The sequence below is a fragment of the Misgurnus anguillicaudatus genome, chromosome 19, assembly GCF_027580225.2.
Source record: "Misgurnus anguillicaudatus chromosome 19, ASM2758022v2, whole genome shotgun sequence".
Lineage (NCBI taxonomy): Eukaryota > Metazoa > Chordata > Actinopteri > Cypriniformes > Cobitidae > Misgurnus > Misgurnus anguillicaudatus.
In genome coordinates, this window is record NC_073355.2 from 33,050,476 (window position 1) to 33,070,073 (window position 19,598).

Here is a 19,598-nt window from a genome sequence, read left to right on the forward strand (position 1 = left end):
ATTGAGTTAATCCAATGAATCATTTTTTTGAGTGTAGACAGTGAAGAATATACATTTTCATCTTCATTTACACAAAAAAAGGGTGTACTCTCATCTGTAACCGTTATTGACTGATTCATCTCCTGAGGTCGTGAATCAGCATATCGTGTACACCTGTTTGGGCACGGGTAAGGACCCTATTGGGACACTGTGCACTTAATTTCCTGTCACATGACTGCTTAAGGGCGTCTTAAGCTGGTGTGTAATTTACAGCTATTATTAATCAACAATTGGCAAAACCAACATCTCTCTGACTCTCTGAATTTTTAAACACTTTTATTATTCTCTCAAATATCTGTGCATAAATTTAGAGGAATATTACATTTGAATATTAAGTAGATTGTGGTCCCTTCCTGTCTAGCAACGTGTGTTTATATTAAAACTTAAATATGGTTGGAGAGCTTCAGAAAAGGTCCCATGAGGAGTTTGCGATTAAGACAGCCCTTAAAATGTCCGACTCCTTGATCAGTGCCCTGACTGAAGAAGGAGCTGATTGAGACGCAGCCTATGATTAGGTGCTTTATCATTTTCATCAATGCCAGATAAAATCCTGCGTCTGCCATAGACAGAAGCAGCATGGATGTAAAGTGATCTGTGGCCAACACCGCACCATGGCTTTCACCTTGGCTGCATGAGTAAGGTTTTGGTTGTCCTGCTTGCTTGGCCTTTAGCACTGAAACTGGAGTCAACCAGAATGATAAGCCATTGAGTTGTTTAAATGTTTAACCCTGATAACATTTCAAGTAGAAACAACGAAGCCTACAACACAGATTGTTGAAGTGATTTAAGAAGATTTGTGAATTCTGTTTTAAATGGGAATTCTCGAATAGCTCAGCTGAGAGATCGCCGCATTAGCAGCGCAAAAGGTTGTGGGTTTGATTCCCAGGGTAGCTATACTCATACTGACAAACTGATAAAAAATGTATGGCTTGAATGCACTGCAACTCGCTTTGGATAAAAGCATCTGCCAACTGCGTAAATGTAGATTAGCAGAAAGAGCAGAGTAGTGGTTATTACTAATGTCAAAGGTCAGGAGTGGAGAGATTGCAATGTCTATAACATTACTGGAGTCATTTCTCAGTTTCTGTGCATAGATACTTGTTTGAAATACCTTGAAAAGGTTTAATTTACCTTCTTGCAATGTGTAAGAAAGAATTCGAGGTCATAAGCTGTAGCTCAACGGGGCATTTAACTTCAGCATGTTATTCCCATCACACATGGTGAGGACGAGTAGAGATTGTCTAGCGTCAGGGTGTTGAAGTGTGCTGGAAAAGTAAGATAAGGCAAAACGGAAGAGGAATAAACACAATTGCTCTGTTTCAAGCTTAGCGAGCTGCCTATAGATGAAGCATTGTAGGACATCAGATACAGTAGAAGTATGTCCAAAATGCAGTCATGCTGCCTCCTGTTTTATATTGTAAGGCAGTGTTGAATGTATGAATCTCTATGAATCTTTCATAAAGAATGCAATCCCAGAATGCACTGTGACATGCTCCCTAAAAATAAATTGTACAGATGAAATCAAGGCTAAAGTTACGAGCATCAAAGTTTAATTTCAATCATTGATTTTAATCTTTGACATGACCTTACTTAGTTAATATTAAATATATCAAGGTTAAAAAGTCAATCACAAAAAAGTCTGTGTCACATTTTTACTTTTAATAGTTTAAAATAATAAAATACTTTTAGCTTGCAATTATGTATACACACATTAGATTATCATGCCTCTATTCGTATGAATATGGCTCTATTTGTAAGACACCATGAGTTGTTAAAGGATTAGTACATTTTCTTAAAAAAAAAAAAATTCCAGATAATTTACTCACCACAATGTCATCCAGAGTGTTGATGTCTTTCTTTGTTCGGTTGAGAAGAGATTGTGTTTTTTGGGGAAAACATTCCAGGATTTTTCTTACTTTAATGGACTTTAATGGACCCCAATACTTGATAGTTTTGATGCAGTTTGGAGTGGCAGTTTCGGAGGACTCTGGGCGATCCCGGGCGAGGCGTGGGGGTCTTGTCTAGTGAAACGATTGTCATTTTTGACAAGAAAAATAAAAAATATGCACTTTTAAACCACAATTCTTGTCTATCTCCGGTCATGTGACGCACCAGCACGACCTCGCGCACTACGTCATCATGTAAAGAGGTCATGGATGATGTATCGAAACTACGCCCCAGTGTTTACAAGTGTGGAGAAAGAGGACCGTTCCGACGTTGTTGTATGTCGAATAACACTAATCAATGTCTTTGTGTCAGTTTATTGTTTAAAATGGTCTGCAAATGTGCGTTTTATATATGTAACACGTGACCTTTCCACGGCATTACGCAATTACGTGAAGTCGCGCTGGCGCGTCACAGGACCGAAGATAGACAAGAATTGTGGTTTAAAAGTGCATATTTTTTATTTTTCTTGTCAAAAATGACAATCGTTTTGCTAGATAAGACCCTTATGCCTCGTTTGGGATCGTTTAGAGTCCTTTGAAACTGCATATTAAACTGCATTGTAAACTGTTAAGTGTTGGGGTCCATTAAAGTCCATTAAAATGAGAAAAATACTTGAATGTTTTTCTCAAAAAACATAATTTCTTCTCGACTGAACAAAGAAAGACATCAACATTTTGGATGACATGGTGGTGAGTAAATTATCTGAATTTGTTTAAGAAAATGGACTAATCCTTTAACTTTATAGTGTCTACCAATTCACTTTCTATGACCGCTAGGATGCCGTCTCTATAAGCAGTGTGGGCAGCGAGTAAGCCTGACTAATGTGTGCATGTGCAGAAAACAAGGTTGAGAGTGCTAGAGAATGAGAAGATAAAGAGAGAGACCGTAGTGAAAGCAGTTTGTCCTTTAAAGTACTTTAAAACCTCACTACGCTGCCTGTGTGGCGTCCTTTTATCAAAGCTATAAGTGCTTTTATGACAGGCTGCCGATGAATGTACAGTACTGTATTTCATATCTGTGAGTCCGGTCAGGCTGTGCGACCCATCGGCGACGGGACGATGGCCTGGTAGTGCCCACTCATAGCTGTCACAAAGTGTTCTGTCATAAACACGGAGGTACAACTGTCCTTTGTTGTGACCTGAACGAGCAGGAGGATTAATTAGTGCTGCTTTGTTTGTCTTTGTATGTGATCCTGTAATTGTTTTGTGATTTACTGTAAAATCCCACTGCGTCACATATACGTATGAAAATAGAACCTTGATATTTTTAATATTTAGACTGAGTTCGATCAATGAGTAAAATCAAATTTGCTCCTAATCTCATCATCAATAGATTGAGACTTCATTCTTGGTTTCACGGACACATTTGCTGACTCCTTGGCCATTTACTTGCTCCTGTATGACTGGAGATGCGGGTATGTGGCACCTTCTACTGTTTGTTGGACCAAACGCCAAAAAATTGTCCCCAGCTGGAAAATCCATTTCAGGCTTCGAACTATTTTTGGACTGCTGGTTTGTTGGTCCTCGCATGTGTTTTAGTTGGTTAGGTGTGAGGGTCAATTTTACAGTATATTACTGTTCAGCATTTCTCTCACGATAAATAACCTCTGCTGAAGCGTTCGTCATCTGTTTTGGAAATGTCTACTAAATGTCTAAGTAAGGGATAATGTATAGGCAGCAGGTTGTTATTGCAGAAATAAGCCTGGACAGTGATCAGCTCCCTACGGGGAGGATCTTGTATCACACTGATGGAGCTTATTTCGTGAAGACAAACATTACCGTTATCCTACTTATTTCATGGCTATTTACCTCATACGTAGGATAGGGAGCATTAAATATTGATTTGAAATATTTTATTTTCCATTTTTAACAAATCCAGACCTTCTCCGAGGAAAACCCATTTACTTTCAGTTTTAAAGGCGCACTCCACTTTTTTTGAAAATATGCTAATTTTCCAGGTCCCCTAGAGTTAAACATTTGATTTTTACCATTTTGGGATCCATTCAGCTGACCTCCGGGTTTGGCGCTAGCACTTTTAGCATAGCTTAGCATAATCCATTGAATCTGATTAGGCCATTAGCATCACGCTAAAAATAACCAAAGAGTTTGGATATTTTTCCTATTTAAAACTTGACTCTTCTGTAGTTACATTGTGTACTAAGACCGATGGAAAATTAAAAGTTACGATTTTCCAGGCTGATATGATTAAGAACTATACTCTCATTCTGGCGTAATAATCAAGGACTTTGCTGCCGTACCATGGCTGCAGGAGGCACAATGATATTACGCAGTGCCTGAAAATAGTCCCCTTGGTAACTTTCAATAGCAGGGAACTATTTTCGGGCAGGATTATGTCAAGTTATGCTATAAGTGGTGCCGCCAGACCCGGAGATCAGCTGAATAGATTCCAAAACGGTAAAAATCAAATGTTTAACTTCAGAAGGATGAGCATATTTTCAAAAAAAGTGGAGTGTCCCTTTAAGAGAAGCCAAGACGTTCAAATGTGATGAACAGACTATTTGGTTGAATAATTTGTAAATAAAATTTTTACAATATATGTTATTCAAATACAGATTTATATTTAATTTTTGTGTAATATTAAGCTGTACCTGTCGAAATGATTTGCGGCCGTCTGTTATTAGTTATTCAGGTTGTTGTTTTCTCCGAATAACATACCTTGGAATGTCACGACTGACCAATCAGAATCAAGCATTTTAGAGTGCCGTGTAATAAATGTAGATACATATGTAGGTCAAAAATAACCGAGTACAGAGACATAACACGCTACTTTGTTAAATCTTTTTACTCCATTTCCTTTGTGTATATGCTGGTAACCTGATAGAAATTTGCCTTCCTATATTTTATCCACCGGTGCTGTTAGACACTACTTTAGACTTTTATATTTATATTTTTTGCTGTGTTACATTAGAAAAAAACTGTGATTTATCCAATATATTTTTATATCTTGTACTAATGTTTGTAATGTTTAAAAGGATAGTTCACCCAAAAATAAAAAATGTGTTACCTGTATGAGTTTCTTTATTCTGTTGAACACAAAAGAAGATATTTTGAGAAAGCACACGGTTGATGGTACCCACTCCATAGCTGGAAAAGCAAATACTATGGAAGTCAATGGGTACCATCAACTGTGTGCTTATACCATAATTTATAAAAATTTCTTATTTTGTATTCAACAGAATAAAGAAACTCATACAGCATGAGGGTGAGTACTGTAAATAATAACAGCATTTTCATTGTAAACTATATTGTTTTAATTATTGTTTATTACCTCCAAATTATTATTTTTTTTAAATCTACTATCTGCATTCTGTGTTTCTGTGGTAGAGCATTGCTGTTATGGGTTCAAACCCGGGGAACACACATAATAATAAAATGTATATCTTGTAATGTAAGTCGCTTTGGATAAAAGCATCTGCCATGCATAAATGTAAACGTGAATCACTGATTGACCTCCATCCAAGTGATAATTTTCTATACAGTGCAAAATGTTAAATTCGATGTGATAAAACGAATAAGGCTATTACTTATTCAAATCTGATTGTAGTTGTTACCAACCCAGTTTAGACCGTATGCTCCTGACTGCTGACATTAGTCCCTTTCACACATACAGTCTTTACTGGTAATTTACTGGTAAATTGCAGTTAACATGTCATGTGTGAACAGAACCTTTCCGGTAAATCAGTGCTCCCAATTTACCAGTAAGACAGGTTGTAAGATTACCAGTAATTTACCGGTAAGCGCTGTGTGTGAACGAAAATTCTAGGATTACCGGCATTTAGAACGGACGACGTCAGACCGCGCTGACAGATCGGGCCAATCAGAACGTGTTTTATACAGGTGACGCGTTTACCCCCGAACTGTTTACGGACGTTTCCACAAACATGCTGCCTAAAAGGCGAGCACACCTGAAGTTAACATCCACAGTTCTTCACCAAAGTAGTTTAAAACAGCTTACCGTCTATTTGCCATATTGCCGACGTCCTTAGCACACCATCTGTGAAGCCTAAATGTGCAAACGCAGGTTGACGCCGCCTCACGCAATTTGTTTGGTCACGAGCAACTTCGCGACCGTTTGCCACAGATGTGAAAACAACAAAATACAGACCGTGGATATTAAGTCATAACCCGCCGTTGTTTACAAATACGACACGCAGCTCGCCGGCCACGCGCCACAGGTAACTTCCGCTTCCTCTCCGAGTTTACTGGTATTTTGATACTGATGTGTGAATGATGTCTTACTGGTAAAAAGACGGAACCTCACTGCATGTGTGAACAGTACATTTTTGTATTTACTGGTAAATTCATTCTGGTAAATTCATGGTAATTTACCAGTATTACTGTGTGAAAGAGGCTATTGTCATTACAAGTTCACAACCTGTGTAAAACCACAGTGACCCCGCTTGAGTGATCTCCTGATCCGAGGGGTGAAAACACTTGCTGAACATGTTGCCATCTGGAACATCACTTCTCTCTGTTTATTGTCAGGTTAGATGTCTGATATTTTCTGAGTTTAATGAGCTGTGTCTGTGTCAGGGAGACGTTGGTTCTCAGGTCTCACCACAGGGACCCTGGGTTTGCTGTGTCTGGTACATGGCGACTTGTCAGGTGAAGAACCTGCTGACATGGAACTCTGATGACCTGGTTCGGCTGTCACCAAGTCTGACACAATCCATTATAACCTTTGATGGCTCGAAGCCATTTACCAATGAATTTAAATGATCAGGAATGTGTGATGCGTTTGTAGCCCATGACACTGCACTTGAAGTTTGGTGTTGGTCTCCTTTTTGAGGACGCTCTTGACGCCTCTGGCATGAATGCAGCATTAAGCATCATTGAATTCCATAGTAGTATATTTTTCTACTATGGAAATCAATGGTGCTTCTGTTTTCTGCTTTATCACAAATATCTTCCTTTGTGTTCAGCAGAACTAAGAAATTGATACAGGTTTGTAACAACATGAGGGTGAAAAAATTGACAAAAATTATTTGTCAAAGAAATGTAAAAAATTTAGTGGGTTTTATGTAAAAAATACATTTAGTGTAAATATAAACATTTAAAATCAAATTATCCTTTTTGAATCATGCATCTTTTCCACATTTCCAACCCTATCTCATGGCAATTCGTACATTTTTTACCAGATGGCTAATTCGTATAAATTTGAATGCCACCATTTGTAAATTTTTTGTACAATTTGCCCTGACGCTGGGGTTATGAGTGGGTTTCATTATTGCTTTATTTTTCATGATAATCGTCATTTTTGCACGATTAACTTCGTATGATTTTTAGAAATATCAGAGATTATTTAAAAAAAATTATTTTTGAGTTAAAGTTAGTGTGATTGAGACGGAGATCAGACGGGTGCAGTGAAGCTTAATAGTGGTGAGAAAATTGTCATCTGTCTCTGGCATCTGAGATGAAAGATAACCTGACAGAAACATGTTTGGAGGAGGGAGAAGTCCTGGTGGCAGAACAACACAAGTAAACCTTGCTGCTATACATTTACATTAATGCATTTGGCAGATGCTTGTATCCAAATCGACTTACGGTGCATTCAAGCTATACTTTTATCAGTATGTGTGTGTGGATCGAATCCATGACCTTTTGCACTGCTAATGCAATGCTCTACCAATTGAGCTACAGAAAACACTACACTGAAAAAAGTTTTTGTTTTACTTTAACTTAACAAATTAGGTTAAATAATTTACAAGCTATGTCAACTAAATACTTAAAGTTAAACATTTGATTTTTACTGTTTTGGAATCCATTCAGCCGATCTCCGGGTCTGGCGCTACCACTTTTAACATAGCTTAGCATAATCCATTGAATCTTATTAGATCATTAGCATCGTGCTAAAATATAACCAAAGAGTTTGGATATTTTTCCTATTTAAAACTTGACTCTTCTGTAGTTACAATGTGTACTAAGACCGACAGAAAATTAAAAGTTGTGATTTTCTAGGCCGATGTGGCTAGGAACTATATTCTTAAGGGTGATTTATAGTCGTGCGTAGGTCCTACGGCGTAGCTACGGCGTAGGCTATCCGTAGCCTGTGCGTAGCTCTGAGTAGCCTAACGCGCACCTCACAAAATTTCTAACAGCGCGTCGGCTCTACGCGGACCGTAAGCGCTGTGATTGGTCCACCAGAACCCCTCCCGTCAGGTAAAAAAACTGCGTCATAGGTATTTCCGTTTGAGACGGTGAAAACAAAGATGAGCCAAGTTGAGGAGTGATTTAACTCAAACTGAAACATAAGTCGCTGTTTATTTACTTCCATCATTGCTGGTCTTCTCAAATTATACACAACAAGTTGCTATTTCTTCTTCGTTTGTGGGTTAACTTGCTTAGCTTCTTCTTCTGTGACGACTTCTGCTGCTACTGTGGTTACACGCGTGATTACTGGCGTAATAATCAAGAACTTTACTGCTGTAACATGGCTGCAGGAGGCGCAATGATATTACACACTGCCCAAAAATAGTCCCCTGCCATTGAAAGTTACTAAGGGGACTGTTTTCGGCTGCTGTGTAATATCATTGCGCCTCCTGCAGCCATGTTACAGCAGCAAAGTCCTTGATTATTACGCCAGAATGTCCTAGCATTGTTCCTAGTTCCTAGTGATATCTGCCTAGAAAATCGCAACTTTTAATTTTCTGTCGGTCTTAGTACACGATGTTACTGCAGAAGAGTCAAGTTTTAAATAGGAAAAATAGCCAAACTCTTTGGTTGTTTTTTTTGCGCGATGCTAGTGGTCTGGTCGGATTCGGTGGATTATGCTAAGCTATGCTAAAAGTGCTAGCGCCAGACCCAGAGATCATCTGGATTGCAAAACGGTAAAACTCAAATGTTAAACTCCAGGGGAGCTGGAAAATTTTGTATATTTTCAAAACATGTGGAGTGTCCCTTTAATTTGAGTACTTATACGCAGCACTGCAGCATTTTTTTTACAGTGTTTGCAGTACGTTTCGTTCAGCTTTACTGTTCTATCAAACCCAGTAGTAGAGGGGGAGTGTAATGTAGTGTAGTAATAAATAAGTGCAGAAACAGGCTGATCGAGTGTGATGTGGTAGGCGGGGTTGGAATGTATCAGGAGGCGGGGCTTGTTTATCAGCACAATATAAGCATGCAAACACATGGCAAGAATGACTAGAGTCACCAGTAACCTGATGCTGTGCGATGATGGCCCACAGCAGCTGTTGAGGTACCGCAGCTTCGGTCCCTTACAACTTTACCAGAGTACCGACAGTCACTCCAATTCACAACTTATTCATTCAATTGACTTGCACCTGTTTACCAGGGAGTGTCGGCTATATAAGCCACACACAAGCCTTTCAAACAGAACAGGCCCTTAACTAATATGGTTTTAGTGACTAATTAGGTTTTAGCGCATTCCTGTCAGAACAGGTGAGTTTGTGTTATGTAATAGCCAAATGACCCGAGCTCGCCTTTGGCTCCAGACCAACACTTTAAAGATCGGCATAAACACGGGTCTCAACACCCAGCCCTGAGACCAGAAGGCAGATTCCAAAGACTTACATGACTTCTGTGTAGATTTTATTGCTTTAAGGTTTAAGATGCTTCTCCTTGCAAGACTTTCTAAATGCTGACATTACAAATCTTATGTTTCGTCATTACAAAGCACTGTATGTCACATGAAGTAATACATTTCTTGCATATCATAAAACATATGGATAAAAATCTGTAAATGTTGGACACATGTAAAACTAAATAAAATAAATAAAAATAAACCTTATTAAATGACACTAAAATAAATTACGTCTTGACAGTTCATTAAACTCTTGGCCATTCACTTGACACAATGAAATTCTTGTGTCCAAAACATGTTTTTCTGAGGGGGTGGTGGCTTATTTTGATCCAGCTGGATTGATAAAGGCAACGTTTCCCCCAAAGATTAGCAGTCAGTCTGAATATTGTTTTTCAATTGCTTGAGAAGGTTTAAGTGTACACAGATACCGTGTAATTGTCATGGCTAAAAAGAAGATAAACCTTCTGGAGATTTGGCGTCGAAATCGTTCTGCTCACCCAAACGCAGCGAAAAACCTAAAATTATGGCCGCGTCAACTGTAAGTCTAAAAAAATTCATACAGACAGGTCACAAGTTGGGTGCATAGATATAACTTGATAATTACATATTTTTTGTGACTGTTTTGTGCTTTTATGACATTTGGAGTCTGATGTGTTAAAAGGGAAGCACATTAATGGCATGCAAATGAGAAAATGCTTTATGTATATGTGGTGTGAATTTATTGCAGATTAAATCAAATTTTTATTTACATGTTGTTGTTACAAATAGCCTAAAACAATGTGCTGTTGTATTATTTGCTGTTGTATTATGGCAAAAATAACAAATGGTATTTGATTTCACTCTCGTCTTTTTAACCTCAAGCTTTGTTTAGCATTAACAATGATGGACAAGGAACTTCTGAAGGTCTGATGCGGGATATTATAAAATATATTATACAAGTTTCATCACGTTTTCTCATAAAAAGTGTCATAAAGTGTTTATAAACCTTAATCCTGTCTTGTCAGATGCAAAATTCTACTTTGTGGGGTCCATGTAGGGGCTTCATGCACCACAGAAATGTGTGCACAGACATTAATATATGGACATATAAGCAGAAGCTATTCATAATGGCACTTATGTTTATTTACATAGACTGTTTAATGTAGTGCCTCACGATTAGAATATATAGAATAAAAGTTTTTGTTTACATATATGTGTGTGTGCTGTGTATAATAATTATGTATATATAAATACAATACACACACATACATGTAGAATTTTAAGAAAAATATATTAATATAATAAATATTTATATTTATTTATAATATAAATTATATTTAAATATAAACATGTATATACACATGCAAATATTTCTTAATTAAATACATGCATGTCTGTGTGTGTACATAATTATTATACACAGCACACACACATATATTATGTAAACAAAAACTTTTATTCTGCAAACAATTACTCACGTCTAATCGTAAGGCAGCACTAGTTTAATGCAGCTTAATTGTTCCATTTAACATATTTTCACATGTTATAAAAATTTAAACAAAAACCTTCTGTTATGATGAATGTGTCTTATCTATGCTGCACACTAAATATCTTTGTGTACATCGTATCTGCATGCTGTTGTTTATGATAAACTCTGTGAACTCGGTGAACTGAGTGATAAACAAAACTAATTTTGCACTGATAACTCATTTAAGCGTCACATTAGTACGCTCAACAGTCATGTCTTTTGTGATTGGTTGTAATGATCAAAACTGCAAAAACAATGAATGTAAACAGTAATGCTGTATTTACACTTTTCGCTTATTCATTGTGTCCAAAATGAAGCATATAATTAAATTGCAAAAATCTCTGAAAAGTGAAGAACTGATCATACAGTTGTTTCCTATAAAACCAAGTAACAGATGTATAGATGCCTCATTGATTTGATTTTAAGGCTGCATGCAAAATCAACTTGGCTCAGATATCCAAAGGCGCACATACCCCTTCAATTTGAATGGGCATGATGCATCTGGGTCCATGTATTAAGTCCCTGTAAAGTCAATCTAAAAATGTTTTTTTTAAACATATTATAAATGTTTATAAAACATGCCACAAAGACTGTAAACTATGTAGTACTGAATTGCAGAGTTAGATCATTAAATTCGACAGTTGACACGCCTCCACCACTTGAGAGCTGAGAATCTTGCCTGTTTTTCCAAGATTTTGATAATTTTTTTACATTTATTTTAATCATTCAAATGTGTCACAAACACATGTTATATCTGACTTTACAGGGACTTTAAATACTTAAAGTGACAGTTCATCCAGAAATGAAAATGACTTTTTTATTACTCAAAATGGCATCTATGAAACACTATATGAAACACATTATGTTAAATAATAATGTTGATGCTGCTCTTTATTAATACAATGAAGGTTAAAAGGTACTGCCAGTCAAAAACATGATGTGTAACCTTTTGTATTTATGCATGAATGACGTACAAGTTTTGGATTATCATGAGAATAAATAAATTGGCTAGAAGACTTTATTAATACTAGATAAATAATATACCTTTTCCCCTTATTTCTCTATCGCTGCAGGTCACAATTGAGAGACCCGGAGGTGGTGGCATCCCTGGCCCAGCAGAATGCCAAGATGGCGAGTTTACTCCCTAACACAGGCAAAGATGTGTTCCAGCGCTTCACGCTGGAGTCGCTCGCCGAGATCGAGCGACGGATGGCAGAGGAAGCCGCCGAACAGGCGCGGATGAAGGCCGAGAATATCGAGGTGGATGAGGATGACCTCCCCAAACCCAGCAGTGATTTGGAGGCAGGAAAGGTCCTTCCATTCATCTATGGAGACCCTCCACCAGAACTCCTCAATGTTCCACTAGAAGAGTTGGATCCATTTTACAAAGCACAAAAAGTTAGTGACATAAGCAAAACATTCTTCTAAATCCCGATGTCCAAAATACATTGTGACCCTGCATAAAAACCCAGCTTAAGTAATTCATAAAATAATGTATTGAACATTATGTGAATTTAATCTTGATCTTTTAAATTTTGACTGAGTAAGATCATGTCACTGGTTGAAATCAGTGTGAGGGAAATCAAACTTTGATGTTCTAAATCTTGTAATTATATTATGTTAAGAATAATTGTTATTAACAAATGGTTATTATGGTTATTACTAATGGTGTTTTTCTGATTTACAGACTTTCATTGTGATAACCAAAGGAAATACCATATACCGATTCAATGCTGAACCTGCCTGCTACATTCTGAGTCCCTTCAGCCTTACTCGACGAATAGCCATCAGAATACTCATACATTCATATCCTTTGGAAAACCAGGAAGACAACTGTTAACAATGTTATATAATATAATGAACCCAGTTCTCCATCTCTCTTTTACATCTACTCTATGTGGTGTAAGTGGTGTAAGACGGATTTTATTTCTACATGTAGTTAGAGTAGGTTGATTTATTTAATTGGAAGACTTAGACTAACAGTTTTATTTCAGTGGTTCTTCTTCATACACTTAAAAATAAAGGTGCTAGATTGATTCTTCACAGCAATGTCATCAAAAAAGCACTTTTCTTACCTTTTTGTAGTCTGTAAAACTTTTGCAGAGATCTTTAAAAGAACCGATTTGGAACCTTAACTCATTCCTCGCCAGCCTTTTTAAAATTTGCCTGCCAGCATTTTTTGTGATTTTCACAAAAGTTTCACAAAAAGTTTCACAAAATTCACAAAAAACATTTCTATAAATATATGAACATGCAAATATATCAAATGAAAGAACAGACCCTCTGCTTCAAAAAAAACAAACAACCAAAATGGGAAAAAAGTTTCATCCTATATTTTTCTCTTTTTATGACCTCTTAAATATGGGTAGGTTTCTTCAAAAATACCAAATTTTTAGCAAAAAGCTGAAATAATAGCACTTTTGTAAAGGAATTTTGTTAAAGATCATATTAAGATCAATTATTTAAAGGGAGTTTTGCGTGTGTGTTTGATGCGCTGGATTTTCCCAACCGGGTCACGAGTTGTATGCGGTAAGAAAGACTTCTGTCTTATGTTGTAAATATGCGCGTGCATATTATATAAATGACACGAACATGTAGTGAATCATAAGTTAAACAGTGTTTTTGCATGACTTGTACTCGCTCCACCCGCGGTAGTAACTACTCTTTCTTCATTTTTTCGTACGTTATCGGAAAGATTTGGTAAAGCTAATCTTTCTTTTATAAATCTGATTAAACTAAAGACTCTTCGGAGATATAAAGGATGTCATACTACTCCAGGTACTCCAGATTAACATCAGAAATGCAGAAACAGCGTGTGTTACGTGAGCTTTCAACATACACAGAGTTTGAACTATTGTAAAATTACTTTTTGTTTCGGTTATAATAAATTGGCCATCTAGTGGATACTAGTGGAATTACAGATTACCGTAAAAACTCATCAGGAAAGCGTAATTGGCAGCAAATGTTTTCTCTTAATTGACGAGATAACTTGTCAATGGCAGGGAAAGAGTGAATGGAACATATTCAGTGCAATAAAAAGTGTGTAATTTTTACGTGAAGCGCGCATTCACATTGCGTTCCTCGTTCAATATTAGTTGCTGGATTTAACCTTGGGTCAGGTCGGGTTGAATTTTTTCAACTTGCGCAGAAGACGCACTTGAGGTGAATAGTGTGTGTTTTCGTGGCAATCGTGACACTCAATTTGCATCATTTGCATTGTCCCTTGCAAATTTGCGTCTGTACGCATCTTTGCATTGATTGTGTTTGTAATCTACTCGTGCAAATCGTTGAATTCGCATTTGGTGTGTACGCAACCTTAGAAGGATTTTGCAATATAATATACATAACTATTTTATCAGTGGTGTTTAAACACCTTCAAAAGTTAACTGTTATATTTCCATTACCCTAGAGAGCGAGCTGTTTTATCTACATAAACCGTGGATTTCCTTACATGGAAGTTGCTGCCATATTTCTACAGTAGCCCTAATTGGACAAACTGCTCTACAGAGTGCGTTTCATTCCTACGTTGTCTCAGACGACAACATGTTTGTCCTGTGGCAGCTACTGTAGCTTTTCTTTGCGTTTCGAAATTAAGTTTTAAGCAATCTCACTGTTAAATAGCGCAAAAAAATGGCTGACATATTAATCTGACATATTAAGCAGTTTTACTTGTGAAAGTCTCAGATTCGATTATTTAGAATTATCCAGTGGGCCTCCTTTTGTTTTATTTACTGTATAACTATACACATTATTCTTATAATGTTCCTTTACTCCAGAGCAAACTGTTTAGCATGTTCATCATGGTAACCATCTTGTCAAACTGTGTGTTCATGACAATGAGTGATCCTCCAGCCTGGAGCAAAACAGTAGAGTAAGAATCTCACCGTATCTCCAAAATATCCCAAAATTTCACAAATACATGGTTTGATTGACTAAAGGACATTTGCTTTCTTGATTGTTGTCATTTGTGTTTTCTTCTTGCCATAGATATGTTTTCACTGGCATTTACACCTTTGAGGCTATGGTAAAAGTGCTATCCAGGGGCTTTTGCATTGGTAGTTTCACATTCCTTCGAGATCCGTGGAATTGGCTGGATTTCATGGTCATCAGTATGGCGTAAGTATGAATTATTGCAAAATAACTTGAGAAGTTAATTTAGAAATTATAGCTCACTTCCCAAAAAGGAAAATTCTATTATATTTTTTTCACATTTGTTATTGCTGAATGGTGACACATTTCCCATATACACTCACCTAAAGGATTATTAGGAATACCTGTTCAATTTCTCATTAATGCAATTATCTAATCAACCAATCACATGGCAGTTGCGTCCATGCATTTAGGGGTGTGGTCCTGGTCAGGACAATCTCCTGAACTCCAAACTGAATGTTAGAATGGGAAAGAAAGGTGATTTTTGAGTGTGGCATGGTTGTTGGTGCCAGATGGGCTGGTCTGAGTATTTCACAATCTGCTCAGTTACTGGGATTTTCACGCACAACCATTTCTAGGGTTTACAAAGAATGGTGTTAAAAGGGAAAAACATCTAGTATGCGGCAGTCCTGTGTACGAAAATGCCTTGTTGATGCTAGAGGTCAGAGGAGAATGGGCTGACTGATTCAAGCTGATAGAAGAGCAACTTTGACTGAAAGTACCACTCGTTACAACCGAGGTATGCAGCAAAGCATTTGTGAAGCCACAACACGTACAACCTTGAGGCGGATGGGCTAAAACAGCAGAAGACCCCAACGGGTACCACTTATCTCCACTACAAATAGGAAAAAGAGGCTACAATTTGCACAAGCTCACTAAAATTGGACAGTTGAGACTGAAAAAATGTTGCCTGGTCTGATGAGTCTCGATTTCTGTTGAGACATTCAGATGGTAGAGTCAGAATTTGGCGTAAACAGAATGAGAACATGGATCCATCATACCTTGTTGCCACTGTGCAGGCTGGTAGTGTAATGGTGTGGGGGATGTTTTCTTGACACACTTTAGGCCTCTTAGTGCCAATTGGGCATCATTTAAATGCCACAGCCTACCTGAGCATTGTTTCTGACCATGTCCATCCCTTCATGACCACCATGTACTCATCCTCTGACGGCTACTTCCAGCAGAATAATGCACCATGTCACAAATCTTGAATCATTTCAAACTGGTTTCTTGAACATGACAATGAGTTCACTGTACTAAAATGGCCCCCACAGTCACCAGATCTCAACCCAATAGAGCATATTTGGGATGTGGTGGAAAGGGAGCTTTGTGCCCTGGATGTGCATCCCACAAATCTACATCAACTGCAAGATGCTATCCTATCAATATGTGCCAATATTTCTAAAGAATGCTTTCAGCACCTTGTTGAATCAATGCCATGTAGAATTAAGGCAGTTCTGAAGGTGAAAGGGGGTCAAACACAGTATTAGTATGGTGTTCCTAATTATCCTTTAGGTGAATGTACAGTGATTGGAGACTAAACTGTCTTTTCCTAAAATTTTGTCTAGCATCTCTTTGTGTTTCACAAAATGATTACATAAACATTGTGCAAGTCAACAGAATGAAGTAAGCAATTGGAATTTTTCAAATGGTGGAATTGAACAGGAAAAAAAATTTAAAAACTTAATAGCATTTAAAAACTATGAGCTTTTTTTATTGCAACTATTATTTTATAATGCATCATCAAGCTTGTCAAATGATACTTCTTATAAAACATAACTTATAAAATATAGTTAAAATAAGTCAACTTCTGAGTTGATTAAACAAAAAATTGAAGGCAGCAAAGAATTTTTTACAGTGCAGTCACAATAGCCATATTTCCATCACTTTTTGTTTTATGCGCATTTTGAAGAATCGCCAAATTTCGAATAAAAAAAATAATTAATTCGCAAAAAAAATTATATGCTTGCTTGAGGTAGTTTTTGACTTATGCGAAAATTAGAGAATGCAAATAATGGGAGATGGAATTGCATTTGCCGAAAAAATCCTGACCTAGATGGTTGAGTAATAAATTAATCAAATTTTGCATGACCAACATGATCTCACATAAAAAGTCGTGTTATAGTCACACAAAATTTGATTCATTTATTCGTGTCCATGGCATTAAATTCAGCTTTTTTGTGCTTTGAGCACTGATGTCTTTTTTGTGCCTTGAGCACTGATGTCTTTTTTGTGATACTCAAATTTCTATAAATAGTTTCTTATGTCAGTGGCACGACTTTTCATATCATTTCTTCTGCTTTTAAAACTATTCTCACCTGGAGTTGGGGTTTGGGTTAGGATGTTTAAAAATGTAACAGAAAGTGATTCTAACCCCAAGCGACAATGGTAAGAAAGTAGGAAAAACAATGAGAAAACAATACATAAAATGACACGAAAAAGAAAGTCGTGCAGCGGACACGAAAAACTATTAATAGAAATTTGTGCGAGTGACACGAAGAAGACATTCGTGCTCAAGGCACGAATAAAGCTATAACACGACTTTACGTGAGGTCGGTCTGTTTTAAACCCAACTAAGAAGACATCTAAAATCTTCCCCCATTTCTAGCCCTGGCTAAGTCAATGACAAAATTATATTCATTTTTGGGTGTACTGTCCCTTTAAGAAACTAGCTTTAAATCCTTATTAATATACACAACCACTTCCTAGATTTAAAACAAACAAATGTACCTAAATGCCTTTAAACCCCCACTGTTGTGATTAAAAGCAAATGGACATATTCACTTCATGAGCGGAAGGCAACAGTTTACAACTTTATTTTTAACATTGGTTCTTGTAATCAGATGCCATTCCAAATAGCCAGCATAGTGTGTCACTAATTCATTTTCGCTTAGTCAGGCTATGACGGCCATGAGATAGGTGGAGTCTGGCATCCACATTGTACAGAGGCAAGGCATGAGCTTCTGGCATTGTGAAAATACTCCCTCAGTTGAGAGGGCTTCAAGGTCAGTGCGTTTACAGCATCACCTGTATTGAGGCTTCCTTCGGTTCCTTACAAGTCAAACCTACGATCTCAGCTTGTTTGTGAACCTCCTTAAGGTCCACCTTCACCTCCCTTTTACAATCACAGACTGGCTGAATGAAAATATTTATCCGCCTGTAAAGTGAGATCACTTACCAGGTTTATTTTTAGCATTGAATCTCAGCTTCACACTTCGACCCTTCTTAGAACATTAAAGGCTGCTGTTTGATGATAAATGTGTATTTAGACTTTTACATGTTATCTGATAATTGTTCTTAAATAGTTTTTGCCCTATTATTATTACTATATTTGATTACCTCTGCTATAATCTATAATATTTTTTACAGATATAAATACTAAAAACATCATCATCATCATCATATAATCTCCTTCTCATGGCTCCTGCACAAGTTTTCCATGGAAATTCATAGACATGATCATGCCCTACAAGCTACCAGAGTTGTCATCCAGTTGCCAAATAGGCATCTCTTTTGCCAGTGGTTTATAGTATACCTACTGGTGCCATTTGGCTTCTGTGATTGACTGTTGCCCTCAAGCTAAATATAGTCTACACTGACGCATATCTAATACCCTAGCAATTTCTAGATGAAACAGATGGACATTTTTATAAAGCCAAAGTGTCCGCTTTCTTGAGTAAATCTCGACGTTTTACATTTTACTAATAAAATATTTTCAAGGATTTAAAGTCAAATTTTTATGTTTAAAGGGCAGCTATTGTGCGATTCAGGTTTTTACATTTCCTTTGGTGTGTAAGTGTGTATTAGTACATGTTAACGATATGCAAAAGGTACAAACCCCAAAGTAAACCATGACGCGAGTTATCATCTCCAATGTAAATATCTTTCTTGGACTACAACAAACACACGGATTGTAGGTAACAGTTTACTTCCTGGGATTGGTGATGTAGACAAGACTGACATTATCATAATTCCTCCAACTTTGACTCACAGCCTGTAAATTATCTCCTGTCAGCATTGCATTGTGAGCGAATCTTTCAAACACGGTAAAGAGCAGCACATTTTCAGTTGACGTCAGAGGTATTCAAGCCAATCACAACGTACAGATTAGCTGGCCAATCAGGGACACATAGCTTTTTAAATCTATGCGTTTTAGGAAGAAAGTGAAATCTGCAGCTACAAAAATGTACGGTATAAATAATGTGTTTTAACTATAAACCACGCAAACACATTGTATTATACCAAATACACAAAATAATGCTATTTTAGCAATGAAATAGGTGCTCTTTAAAACACACACACACGTTTGGCTTTTCGAAAAAAATTTGTTATGGTGTGGTTTTACATTGTATTCATATTTAACCTCCTAAAACTTCGATGTCCACATACATTTTTTTGTTATTTGGACCATAATACTTAATTCTGTGTTATTGGAACCTGTTGTACACAAACATGGACAGTGTTGGGAAAAGTTACACTGTAAAAAAATCAGTAGAAATTGCAGCTGGGTTACCGGTAACTTACCATAGATTTAAATTTATGTTATTTGCTGGCGACATTTTGTTCAAAGTTGAATGAACGTTTAACATTTGCAGGTCTTTGTCTTTACAGAGTA

The 19,598-nt window shown here is 37.0% G+C and overlaps 1 protein-coding gene across 4 annotated transcripts in view; it reads left to right on the top strand.

Annotated features, from left to right (window-relative positions):
- The window catches only part of scn4ab (sodium channel, voltage-gated, type IV, alpha, b), a 49,895-nt gene that overhangs the window by 11,104 nt on the left and 19,193 nt on the right, over window positions 1-19,598 (top strand). For 3 of the 4 annotated variants that reach the window (XM_055194475.2, XM_055194478.2, XM_055194477.2), the window contains exons 2-5: window positions 12,127-12,451; window positions 12,741-12,859; window positions 14,835-14,924; window positions 15,041-15,169. In XM_055194475.2, coding sequence (XP_055050450.2) covers window positions 12,127-12,451; window positions 12,741-12,859; window positions 14,835-14,924; window positions 15,041-15,169 — 663 coding nt within the window. Of the gene's footprint in view, window positions 1-9,907; window positions 10,085-12,126; window positions 12,452-12,740; window positions 12,860-14,834; window positions 14,925-15,040; window positions 15,170-19,598 lie in introns of those variants that run through there. The other variant, XM_055194476.2, reaches the window with a different exon arrangement.